The 13,452-nt window shown below is 40.5% G+C and overlaps 1 protein-coding gene across 1 annotated transcript in view; it reads right to left on the reverse strand.

The window, feature by feature from the left end:
• The window catches only part of LOC132889128 (MAM domain-containing glycosylphosphatidylinositol anchor protein 1), a 700,848-nt gene extending 689,236 nt beyond the window's left edge, over positions 1–11,612 (reverse strand). The window contains exons 1-2 of the mRNA XM_060925323.1: positions 11,080–11,612; positions 10,156–10,245 (exon numbers count right to left, since the gene is read on the reverse strand). Of these exons, the coding sequence (XP_060781306.1) occupies positions 10,156–10,222 (67 nt within the window). The 5' untranslated portion in view covers positions 10,223–10,245; positions 11,080–11,612. The remainder of the gene's footprint in view (positions 1–10,155; positions 10,246–11,079) is intronic.
• Between the last annotated feature and the right edge of the window lie 1,840 nt (positions 11,613–13,452).

Below are 13,452 nucleotides of genomic sequence, written 5' to 3' on the forward strand. Positions count from 1 at the left end.
ACAGCTGGTCTCACTACTCTCTTATACATCTTACCTTTCACTTTTGCTGGAACTTTCCTATCACAAATGACTCCCGAAATCCTTCTCCAACTGCTCCACCCTGCCTGCACTCTCTTTCTCACCTCACTATCGCAGCCCCCATTTTCCTGCACAGTTGACCCCAGGTACTTGAATTCACCAACTTTCTTTATGTCTGCTCCTTGCATCTTGACTACACTCTCATCCCCATTCTCATTGATGCACATGTATTCTGTTTTGCTCCTGCTCACCTTCATTCCTCTTCGTTCCAATGCATACCTCCCATCTCTCCAAACCCAACTCAACCTCCTTTCTACTTTCACCACATATCAAAATATCATCCGCAAACATCATGTTCCATGGTGACTCTTGCCTCACTTCGTCCGTCAAGCTATCCATCACTATGGCAAACAAAAAAGGACTCAAAGCAGATCCTTGATGGAGTCCCACCTTCACCTTGAACCATTTAGTCGTTCCAACTGCATACCTCACTGCTGTTTCACTGTTCTCATACATGTCTTGCACCACTCTAATATACTTCTCATTCACTCCACTCTTTCTCATACAATACCATAACTCATCTCTCAGCACTCTATCGTATGCCTTTTCCAGGTCTACAAACACACAATGTAGTTTTCTCTGGCCTTCTCTGTACTTCTCCATTAACATTCTTAGAGCAAAAATTGCATCCAATGTGCTCTTCCTTGGCATAAACCCGTACTGCTGTTCACAGATTGCTACCTCTCTTCTCAATCTCGTCTCCAATACCCTTTCCCATAGCTTCATGGTGTGGCTCATTAATTTTATTCCTCTGTAATAACTGCAGCTCTGTACATCTCCCTTATTCTTGTATATTGGGACTAGCACACTCTTTCTCCATTCATTTGGCATTTTCTCATTCTTTAGGATCTTATTAAACAATCTCGTTAGGAACGCCACAGCCATCTCACCCAAACATCTCCAAGCCTCAATCAGGATACCATCTGGTCTGACTGCTTTCCCAGTCTTCATTCTTTTCATGGCTGCCCTCACCTCATCCTTACTAACCAACTCTACTTCCTGATTTGCTGTCTCCAATTAATCTGACCTTTTCTCTCTTGGATTCTCCTCATTTAATAAATCCTCAAAGTACTCTTTCCACCTTCTTAATACACTCTCTTTGTTTGTCAGCACATTTCCATTTACACCTTTCATCACTCTTACCTGCTGTACATCCCTCGCTTCCCTGTTTCTCTGCCTAGCTAGTCTGTACAGGTCTTTCTCGCCTTCTTTGGTCTCCAGTCTTTCGTACAACTCCTGGTATGCATCTGCTTTCGCCTTCGCTACAGCTCTTTTTGCCTTCTGTCTCGTCTCTGTGTATAACCGCCTGCTTTCCTTGTCTCTCTGCTCGTCCCAATTCTTCTTTGCTAGCCTCTTCTCTTTTATAATTTCCTGCACTTCTTTGTTCCACCACCATGTCTCCTTGTCTTCCTTCCTTCTTCCTGATGACCACCCTAGCACCTTCCTTGCTGCCTCTCTTACTAGTACAACAGTAGTATTCCAATCTTCCGGCAGACTTCCATGACCACTCAATGCTCGTCTCATTTCTTCCCTAAACTCCTTCTGATGTTCAACCTCTTTTACTTCAGCTCCACTATTTCACGCTTCCTCTTTTTCACTTTCAAGCTCATCCTGCACACGACCACTTGATGTTGTCTAGCTACACTCTCCCCTGCCATCACTTTACAGTCTCCAATCTCCTTCAGGTTACCCCTTCTGCAGAGTATGTAGTCCACCTGTGTAGATCTTCTTCCACTCTTAAACCACAATACATACTTCTCGAAGTATGTATTGACTATTGCCAAATTCATCCTCTTTGAAAAATCAACCACCATTTGCCCTTCCACATTTCTCTCTCTTACACCATATCTGCCCATCACGTCCTCATCTCCTCTGTTTCCCTCGCCAACATATCCGTTGAAATCTGCACGCACTCCTCCCTCGGTATCAATAATGCTTAATATTGCAAACAGCATTCTTCTATGAGAGACAACATAGGAGCTTGGAAAACACCCAAGGCTCAAAGACATCTGTGTGCGTTTCCCTGCTGAATATAAGTGTCTGCTTGCAGCGGAAACACATCAAAACACTCATTCGAAAGCAACACCTCTCACACACAGTGTCTCATCTGTTGTCTCTCACCTCACATGTTTGGACTTGCCAAATAGCAATCATCTCTCAGCCTACAAACTTTACTGAACTGAATAAAGTCCACATGATCTATTATTCGTCTTTTGGACAGCTATAACAATTTAATCTCACATAGATGGCTTGTGTGTGTAAATGTTTTCAGAAGCAAAATCAAATTAAAAGATCTTCCAGGCTTACCAAAGTTTCAATTATGCTGGTCCTGACATTCGTGGCATAACCAATTTACATTTGGTAATGCTCACAAAACTCCATAAAAGGTTAATTTCATAGAGAACTGAAAATGATGACTAATCATTGGAATAGTGCCTCCTAAGTATGGCATGTGCTAAATCATCCAGTAATGTAGCTCAGCCACTGCAGTGCCACATCTGCTAGATACAACACTAAGTCTTCCTCTTTTGAAAAGGTGCCTATACATTTATTTTGCCCTCTCTGAATAGCTAGTTACACTTGTCTATATTGACGGATTTGTTTTGAATTGCTTTGTTTCAAGTCAATAGAAAAATTAATTTTAAAAAATTTAATTGAAATAAATCACATTTACATAATGAGTATATATTGTAGCACAGTAGGAGAGTTATATGAGCCCCCTATTGTCTGGACCTTTCCCGTTCCCATAGTAACCATACAAGATCAAAGGCATCAATGCCTGAGGCTTCAATTCAGATCAATACATGCTTTGGGTTTTATTCCTTACTTATTTCAAAGTATTTTATTCATCTTATACAATATAAATTTGGGAATGCCATTTTTTTCTTATTTATTAAAAAGTGTTCTTAAAGAATGTACTTTTTATTCACAAATACTGACATTAGGTTTGATGTAGTGGAAAGTCCACAAAAGAAGTTAGTTCCTGTAATCAGTTATACTACAACACCTATACATGGTTGTTCCCTCATCAGTCTCTCTCTTTTTCTCTCTTGAATTGGGGCTTTGCGGTTTTAGCTTTCCTAAAAGGGCTCTACGTGGAGGCTTCTGTGAACAGCATTGGAAAGGAACTTAGTGACCGTACTTCATTACTGTACCGACAGTTGGCTAAGTGGTTAACATGTCTGCCTCTTGATCACAAGTTCTACTCACATACGGGTCATACTAAAGACCATCATAAAATGGTACGCCTGGTTAGTACTGGGATGGGAGAATGCCTGGAAAGACCAGGTCCTGGCACAGGAGGGACTTTGATTTCATTACTGTATGATTTTGGAAGATTTATAACTCAATTATTACTGAAGTTGAATACAGGTACTCTTACTCAAGTGAATTAATAAGACATAATTTTTATTCCTTATGATTTCATTGTGATCTGCAAAATACTCATTAAAATTGGTGAACGTTTTCTCTCGCCTGGTAGATATGCAAATCAAGTGTGTTTGTTTTTATTTTCATGTCTTTATTTTCAGCTTTAAGACTGCTATCTAGTGTTTTTCATTTCCTTTGTGTTTTTATTCAAATTCGCAATTAGCTTTCAAATTAGCAATTTCTTTTTGTAAAAAGTTTTTTTTTTCTTTACATTGCTAATGCTACTTATTAGAAACAATAAATTAAAAAAAAACATGTCTGGATTATTCATTTTTGATCAGTCAAAAATAATTTACTTTTACTCCGGCTGGTCAAGTAAGGGTATTCTAGGGCCTGTTACTTCTGTATAACAGACTGTTGCTATGGAGCACGTCATTCATGGAAGCAATAATATCATTTTTAAATCAATAATAATCATTTTTAGATCAATATTTTGCCAAATTATTGATTTCTTTAGTAAGTAGTTGTGCAATAAACAGAATAATGTATAGCGAGTTGTTCATTATTGCAAAACAAAGCTCTCCAGGGTGATTTATTGTGCAATAATAACCAGCTCACTGTACATTATCCCTTACATAATTTCATTTCTTTGATACAGTACTGATACTTTTACTTAAGTATGGGTTTTCTGTACTTTTTCCTACCAGTTTGTGAGTGGGAAACCCAAAATTCTAGTATGATAGATGCCTTGTCAAAATTCAGCATAGAACGTTGCATATGCAAGGCCTCATGTGCTGCAAGATTATTGTGAACAGGTTTCTATTTTAATCTGTCAATCTATGCTGGAGTTATTGAGCAAAGCTGTGCAGAACAATCCAGAAGAGTGCTTCAGTAGTGGTAAGAGTGTTCCAGCTCATCAACTTTTGGCTGTTTTTAAATTACTGGGAGTAATTGAAGCCCCGTGTAGTGGAAGCCTGCTTTCTGTCAGTCCACAGCTGAAAGCAGCACAGTGCTTCCCTATGGTTTTGGTCAATTATAAAGCGATCCAAAAATATTATATCCCACCTGTGCTAGAGAACACAGCGAGCACACGCTGTCCTTCTACCAGCATGAGAGTGAGAATGAGGCAACACAAGTAGAACGGAAAAAAGGACGATAAGATATGAGGGTCAACATAATGGAGAGAACTTGGCATGGAGAAAGCAATTAAATGAAAACAAGCGAGAGAAGAGGACATGAGATGAACGGCTGGGAATTAAAAATGAGTAAGTGAAAGTGAGAAAGTGAGAGAGTAAGAGATCTTTCTATAGTTTATGTGGCTCTCTCATCCTCATGCATTAGTCATAGCATGCCAACTGTTCTTGGACAGAGCTGTTTATACACACACACACACACACACACACACACACACACACACACACACAAAATGCTGTTCCATTCCATAATGCCAGCCGGGCTCAACTGCAAGAAAGGATCCGTTTTAACCAGAGTTCAATGAAAAGGTCAGCACTTGTAACCACTCATCACTAGCTGAAACCTCAGCAGTGGCCTTTTTCCTGTTAACCTTCTTTTAAAAGGTGAGTTGACTTGAAAACATCCCTTGGATTTTTGTTCTGCCTTGAAAAGGAAGCAAGACAGATGGGAGGTGTGGTTTTAGAGGAAGACAGAAATACAAACTCCACAGATGGTTAACTGATGGTTAAATATGGACCCTGGTGAAATGAACTAAAGTTAGGCTCCAAGGTTATAAGCTACAACTTCAATCATTCATTCATTTTCAGTCACCACTTTACAGGCTCTGGATCCAGAGCCTACCCTGGGAAAACAGAGCGTGAGGCTGGAATACACCCAACATAGGTCCACACCATACACACACACACACACACACACACACAGCCAGGGAAAATTTAGAGTTACAAATTCACCTACTGGCATGTTAACCTGAGGTGGCAGGAACCCAGAGTACCGAGAGGAAACCCATAAAGACATAGGGAGAACATGTGGAACTCTAGGTAGACAGTAACCTGGACTTAAGATTGTACCAGGGACCCTCAAGCTGTGAGATAGTAAAGCAAGAAGACCTCCCACGCCAATATGCCACCACTGAATTGTATCCAATGGTTAAGAGTTAGCAGATGGAGCATTTGGTACTATTTATTCTTTGCCTCAGTTATTAGCATTTTGTTTAAGACTGGGTTGGAAACCCACAATCCTGATCCTGATTAACTCATACATGTGTGTGTATACACACACACACACACACACACACACACACACACACACACACAAAGTGCAAGGAAGCCACCAGTCAGACTAAAATACAGGGGGAAAGTGGGTTGTGGTGGAAGACGAAGTAAAAATACATTAGGCTTTTTAAAATATGTATAAATAAACTGATTTATTATCCAACTGTGAGAATAAGGACAAATATTGGCTGCTGTACTTTAAACAAACCGAACAAGGTGTGCGCACTTGGAAAAAAAATCCCCCATAAAAATAATTTGAAAAGAACATTAAAAGTAAGGGATTACAAAACTCTCCAATTGTAGGTGCCCATTCCTTAATTAACTCCTCCGGCATTCTCTTCTCCACACCTCATTTTCTCCCAGATAACATTTCACAGGAATATTAAATTTTGAGCATGCTGAAACTGAGGAAAAAAGAGAAGCATGAAAGGTCAGTCAACACCAGGTAACACAGAGAGCTGGAGTGTCATGTGACAGTTTTCTTTGGGAACATGATAAGCAATGAGCCTGAGCACATGAAGTAGGAATAAAAGAGAAGCAGAGAACAAGAGAGTCATAGAAAGACGGCCATGTTAAGCCGGATAAAAGATTTACAGTATGATATCATGGTGATCAGTATATCTTGGTACGTTAGCATTTTCAAAATCAATGATGTCACACTAAGAATATGCACAAAGAAGGAGCAGGAGATCAGTCCATCCTAGACTCTCTCTCTCTCTCTCTCTCTCTCAAATCTCCAAAGGGGCAAATTTGTCTTGCCAATCAGTGCATTCCTGATTCCTGCATCCTACAGCCTGTGACCTGGAAATTAGTTGACATTTGCCAGCTTTAAGAAGGTTCTTAAAATCCTGAACACTTAATACACCTGTGAAATGTGTCATCAATAAGTTGCTTTAAACTCACTAAAGTCTCTTTAAAGTGACTGCTCAGTGAGCAAGAACATCTCATTAAGTGAATACATGTTTTCTCAGTTCCTTCTGTCCTCATTTTCTTTCCAAAGAAGAAGCCAGGAAAAGAAATGAGGAGGTGCAATTAAAGTTTTTGTGAGATGGGTGGAAACCAGGGGAAACGCACACACAGGCAGGGAGAACAGATCGACATCAGAGCATCAGAATCAAATCCCAGACCCTAGAGCTTTAATGAATGTACCAACCATGGCGCTGTTCAATACTGAATAGTTTTAAAAATGGAATTCTTGAGCCTCAGTCATTCATAAAAACAATGTTGAAATAAAAATTGCCTGGTTTTTAAATCCATATCTTTACTGCATAATCATAACTGCATTATGTTGGCACTATTTGCTTCATAAGCCAGAACAACTTCAGTGCACCTCGACATGGATCTACACATCTCCAGACCTGTAATGGAGGAATGAATAACATTCTTCTAAAAGATATTCCATCGATTGGTGTTTTGATGATGGTGGTGTTGAGTGCTGTCAAATACGTCTCTCCAAAATCTCCTATTGGTGTTCATTTGGGGTGAGGTCTGGTGACTGGTCCAGTGAAGGCCACAGCATGTGATTTATATCATCAAACCATTCAGTGAGCCATTTATCCCCTGTGGATGGGGTGGAGTCATCCAAGAAGAGATCGCTCTCATTAGAATAGAAGGATAGAGTTGATCAGACAAAAGAACTTTGCATTCATTTGCAGTCATTCAAGTCGACCAGCAAAATACACTGTTGGAAATAAGGGTACAGGAGGAGTTCAAGGTATAATCTACACTAATGTACCCCCTAGGGAACCTCAAGGTAGCTATGTGTTATGTGTATCTTTTTAAGACCAAAAGGTACATACATGTTTCCAAGCAGTATATAAAGGTTAGAAATAAGTACCTTAGAGTACTGGGATACTGCCCCAATGACAAGCTGTTGTACTCTCCTGTGCCAGGACCAGGTCTTCCCAGGCAGTCTCCCATCCTAGTACTAACCAAGCCTTAAGACACATCAGGCGGCATCGATCTCTGTTTCTATAGCCCTCAGCCTCTCGCCTATTAGATAACTAGAGTTACAGGGGGCTGGTCCTCTGGTAATTGCAAGAGTTTGACTTCCTATTCGCACCTGTATTGTGGCGTGCCTCACCAGATGGTAGCAGGTACCATTTTTATGATGGTCTTTGGTATGAACCAACCACAAGTGGAACTTGCGATCTCCTGGCCGAGAGGTGGACACACTAATCACTAGTCCAGCTTGCAGTAAAGGTACAATAAATGTACTTTATTTCCTGAGAGTGTATCCCCTCCAGCATAACTGAGTCTCAATACAGCCTGCTTCTCTCTCTCTCTCTCTCTCTCTCTCTGACAAGGACATTTGAGTTTGTCCCTAGGCTGATGGATGCATGACCTATCCATTTGGGAGCAGTAAAGCCCACTCAGCTCATTAGAGGGCAATTACTTGATTAATTAAGAAGCAAATTAAGAAGCAAGCCTAGTAGCACTTTATTAAGCTGAGCTGAGATTGTAATGGCTGTCCATCCTCTTTGATGTTCAGAAAGCATAAGAAATCTTCAATTTAATGAATGAACAGTAACACAAGATTTCTGCATACTTCATGCAACCTCCCCCACAGAATAAAATTTTCATCTCAGCTCACCAACATTGTGCTTTCATTAGGGTCGTCATGGCATTAGTGTTTCATGGATAGTCATGGAGTACGGTCAAATGCTTACACCACTTTTGACATTTTAAGAATACTGATATAAATGCATTTCCATCTATTACGACCTTTTTTTAAGCTCATCCCTTTTGGGATTTTTTGGGATTTTTTATGATAAAAAATAGAAATAAGACATACTTTAGTTTCTCCAGATAGGGGACCTGAAAACCATTTGGCAGCCACTCCTTGCATGTTCATAACTTGATCATACACAACGGCTATCAAATGCAAAAACATGGCACTGCTGACCAGAAATAAAAGGAACAAATATATAATTTTGGCTAAGCAGTGCACTGCACACCCTACTTTGCTGTCAGTGTCCAAAGTTCAGATCTAAAGTCTACATCCTAAAAACCAGCATGCAAAGTCAGTTTTTCAGCTGTCTTGATACAGTGATGGATTTCATGTGCGTTAATTCACTGGGATTTGTTATACATTTGCTATGCAGCCATTTCTTTGATCCGTTTTTGGGTGTCTTGCAAATCACACTGTTTGGAGATGGATTCAGTTGAGCTTCCTGTGTAGGAAACACATGAGCACATCTTGTATAATCCTCTGAGACTGCTGAACAGTTCACAATTTGTACAAGCCCGAACACTTGCACTCCGACATAACTCAGGGATCAAAATTCTTCCAGTTTTTGTTTTTTCTTCCAGTTTCCTGCTATATTAAGCACTGATTCTATCAATGCCCCATAAAGTGACTATTTTATTCACCACTTTTAAGTTAAACAGCAGTTAGATTTTGTTTATCATTTTTAAACATATAAATATGTTTAAACATATAAATATTAACGTAGTTGTTAATAGACTAAGTTTGAGACTGGACTATTATTTCTGTCACTTGCTGATTCCATGTTCATGGGGAAAAAAAGTCATGGAAATAAAGAAATGCAGGTCTCAAAAACTCAATGAGTTCCTGCTTGGAAATCCTCTCCTGCTGTATGATGATCAACCAGGTGTCTTACACCTACCATCTCAGAAGATAGATAGATAGATAGATAGATAGATAGATAGATAGATAGATAGATAGATAGATAGATAGATAGATAGATAGATAGATAGATACTAAACTGTGTCATTCCTTGTTGCTGGAGTGGTACAAGGTCACGGTACCTGAAATCTTCTTTAAAGGGCCATGATATTGAAAGATACAATGTAAAGGTGCAACAAGATTAGGTAAAGGTACAGTTCAGGACCCTTTTTGAGTGTTTGCACAAATGTAGGGGTCCCCCAGTCCAAAACCTCTCTGTATGTTTTGAGCATGCACACGTACACACACTCACCTCTCGTATTCTTCCATTAATAGCTTTTTTTTTTTTTTTGGTTGGTTGGTTGGTTGGTTGGTTTTGCAACAAGATAACACACTTTTGCTGAGCAATATAACGTTCGCTCGGGATTTCTCTCCAATCTGCACTGATTGAAAACTTTCTCCCGGTGGTCAGTTGGCTTAATTGGCTAATTACGCAATAGGTGTGAGACCATTCCCAAGCCAAAGTTTATTATTATTATTATTATTATTATTATTATTATTATATGTATTCTGTAATACACTGTTGCATGACTAGCCTACATGCAGAAAGTCTCCACGCGCTGTAATTTCCGCGCCCTCAACATCTCCCAGAACCCAACCTGAACCAGGACTGTTCTGAAAATTCAAACGTCGCATTTTTAATATCCAGTATAGTCAATTAATTCGACTAGTCTATATTGCATCCCATTCTCATCGCACTTTTCCAATTTTGAAAACTATTAACTAGTTTGCACGCACTAGTTAACTCATCTGTGATCTGGGCAAAATTCTTACCGTAAACCCCCTGCCCTCGTGTGAAGCGCTGCAGGACGGAGAAGAATAAAATCCAGAAAAGCTCCATGTTCAGCTGCGATGCTTCATCACCTGCGGAAGAGCCACAAGCACACAAAGAGTGAGATGCGCGCGCGGACAAATACAATAGAGCTCGCGATGTTGAGTGATTCCCACAAGGGTTTTTATCCGAAGAGCTTAAGGGCGGGACGTTCATAGTGGAACGAGCGGATTATCTAAAAGATTACAGTGTGACCGGATTGACGAAAGGAAAGGGTTATTTGTTTATGAAATTGGTGCACGGACTCGCCCTGTGAGGAAGCAGGGATGCCAAAGTTGGCGTGTGCACGAACGGGAGGAATTAAAAAAAAAACTTGCGTTGTCTATTATCTCTAATCATACTAGCCTATATATTTAGTTTGTAATTAAGCTTGCTTTCTGAAACAAAGAAGAAGAAGAAGAAGAGACATAAGGCGAAGAAATTACAGACAGCACGTGCATGGAATGCAGCGATGAAAACTTCGAATATAACTGATTACAGCAACGCGAGCACCTATTCTCGAGCTGTCACTCAGCCGGCTTTCGTCGCCTCTCTCTCGCGCGCGATAACAGCATCGCTGCTCGTTCCGTTACATTCCACACGCGCTTGAACAGAACAGAACAGAACAGAACGCGACCAGCTTCATTAACATTTCTGACTGTAACAGAAATAAAATGTTTGCTTAAGATTGCTTTAGCTAAGCTAATTATACAAATACCGCTCTATTTCTTTTACCTTTGGGCGCGGGAGCTATAGAAAAGGCACCTACAGTTTTCGGACTTCTTTTTGTTTTGCCCTGATGTGCATGTAGATGTACGCACATGCATGTTTGACACAGTTTCGGAACTTGAATAATAAAAAGTAAATGGGAAAAAAAGAAGCCTTACCTTTTCCGTTGTGGGAGCTCCGCGCGATGCCTCCAGTTTAGTAAATGTAGGTTACAGCTAAGAATAAAGACGACGCGGGGAGAAAACAATAAATAAAAATAAATCCACTTTCAACACCAAAAGCAAGCAATGAAGAGGAACTCAAATATCCTGGCTCGTGCGGACTCCAACGCGCGTGAATATGAAGAGTCTCCGAGGCACGCACTCAAGAAGAGGGAAAAAGCAACACCGAATTCCAAGACATTTCTTTCTGGAAAGTTTTTACTGACATTAATGATCATGTCCCAAAAACAGTGTCATATCCACACCACAGCGGCTCCAGGATGAGTTTGCTTTTCTTCTTCTTCTTTCCCCACAAAACTGTCTGCAGTGTTGATAATACTGGAGCCCAAGACACAGATTTTTAAATTTTATTTATTTATTTATTTTAACTCGCGCTTGTCTTCGGCGTTATTTATGCAACACGCGCGCGCCTTTACGACTCGCTGGATATTAAGATTCTCTCCGAGTCAGAGGGAAAGACTGTCTTACTGCTCCGCTGGCCACAGAGAGTGTGTGAGCGTGCGTGTGTGTGCGCGCGCAGACGCTGAGTGAGTGAATGAGTGCGTGCGCGAGCGAGGAAGGGGCGGACGCCAGAAACGTCTGCTTGCTTATTTATTTATTTATTTATTTATTTATTTATACAGGTTGCTGAAGTGGGAAAAGCGTCACGGACCGTCTTCTTCACTTTAGTTTGCTTTCTGTGTGTGTGTGTGTGTGTGTGTGTGTGTGTTTAAAAAAAAAAAAAAGGCTGTCCGCGAGCTCTCGGTGATTTAATTGTTTGCCTGAGTTGAGCTCGAAAGCCAATTAAAGGCGCGCGGCACTTGGAGGACTGGCGCCGGATCCCTGAGGATCAATTAAATACAGAAGTCGGTTGGTTATGGGAAGGGGGCTCACGATCTGTGTCAGCCCTCCACTTTTCCATCAAACTCTATCTTATCAATCTCTTACAGTGTGTTTTAACGTGTGTTGACTGGTTAAAAAAAGTGCTGTCAGTGGCCACGAGGCGGCGTGTTTCAGCTAATCATTCTCCATAGCGTTGGTAGCAAGAGGCAAGACACTGTGATATGGCTACTGTCATTCCTAAACCTGGCTCTAGGCCTCAGTGCCGTTAAAGATTAACCAACCTGAAACATGAAGCATGTTTATATTGAAATATCTTTTGGGTGGCACAATGGTGAAGTGGTTCGCACTGTTGCCTTACAAGTTCTGGGTTCGAATGTCCTGGTCGACCAGGGCCTTTCTATGTGGAGCCTGCATGTTCTCCCCAAGCCTGCATGGGTTTCCTCCCACAATCCAAAGACCTGCAGGTTTGGTCAACTAAAGTGCTCTGGCATCAGTCAGCGACAAATTTATAGCAGCTACTGTGCTGTGCTCCTGGAATACAAACCGGTCTTCACGTTGCTCTGATGGTGGGCTCCTAGCACTATCTGATAAGGTTTTATCAGTCTTATTCTCCAAGATGCATACACTGGATATATGTACATCAGTGTCTGCCTCTATGTGAGATAGCGATACAAAGCTCCCCAAAGGACTTCACTTTGTTTTCAACTCAAAAATAAACAAATTACATGTTGTACCTACAAAGTTGTTCCTTTTGAAATAGCTTAAAGTAACCATTAAGGAAAACCCTTTAAATGGTTAATAATTGTTAGTCTTAAATCACATTTGTTCATGATCTGTGATGATTGTTCATGATGTAATCAAGTATTCGTTCAAGTATACAAATCAAGTATTCGTTATTATGCAGCAGTTAAATTCACAAGCAATTATTCTGTTGTGCTTTCCAACTCATTTTTTACATTTACAAACTTGTTTCCATTAGGATTCTGGAGGTTGTAGTCTTTGTAGGTAGTTGGTCATAGCCGTTATTACTCCAGAGTGAACCTCTGTTTCGCAATTACCATGACAACATCTTTGAGATCGAACCCTCGACGGGTGCTATTCTGTGCCTTGTGAATTGGAGCAGAACCATGTGCCTTTTTGTGCAATGTACCAGCACAAATTGCATCCTCAAATTCATGACCTTGATACAGAACAACAAAAAACGATCTACATAATTACTAAGTGAGAAATGAGGAAGGAATGAGAATATATGTTTTAATTAGTCGTTCAGCAAATATGAGGCAATTATCTCACTCTCTCCATCATGTACCCTGTTTTGGGGCCAAGCCAGCTTCTTTTGCCAGAATAGCATCATGTGATCATGGAGTAGTTTATCACTGCAAAAATGTACATGAGAGGCTGGCACCCTTTGGCTGGGTGGCATCCATACTTGCTTATGGGTCTCCCTTATCCTCCCCTATGCTTGCTTGCTCACAGAGAGCAACAATT

The sequence above is a fragment of the Neoarius graeffei genome, chromosome 7, assembly GCF_027579695.1.
Source record: "Neoarius graeffei isolate fNeoGra1 chromosome 7, fNeoGra1.pri, whole genome shotgun sequence".
In the NCBI taxonomy this organism is placed as follows: Eukaryota; Metazoa; Chordata; class Actinopteri; order Siluriformes; family Ariidae; genus Neoarius; species Neoarius graeffei.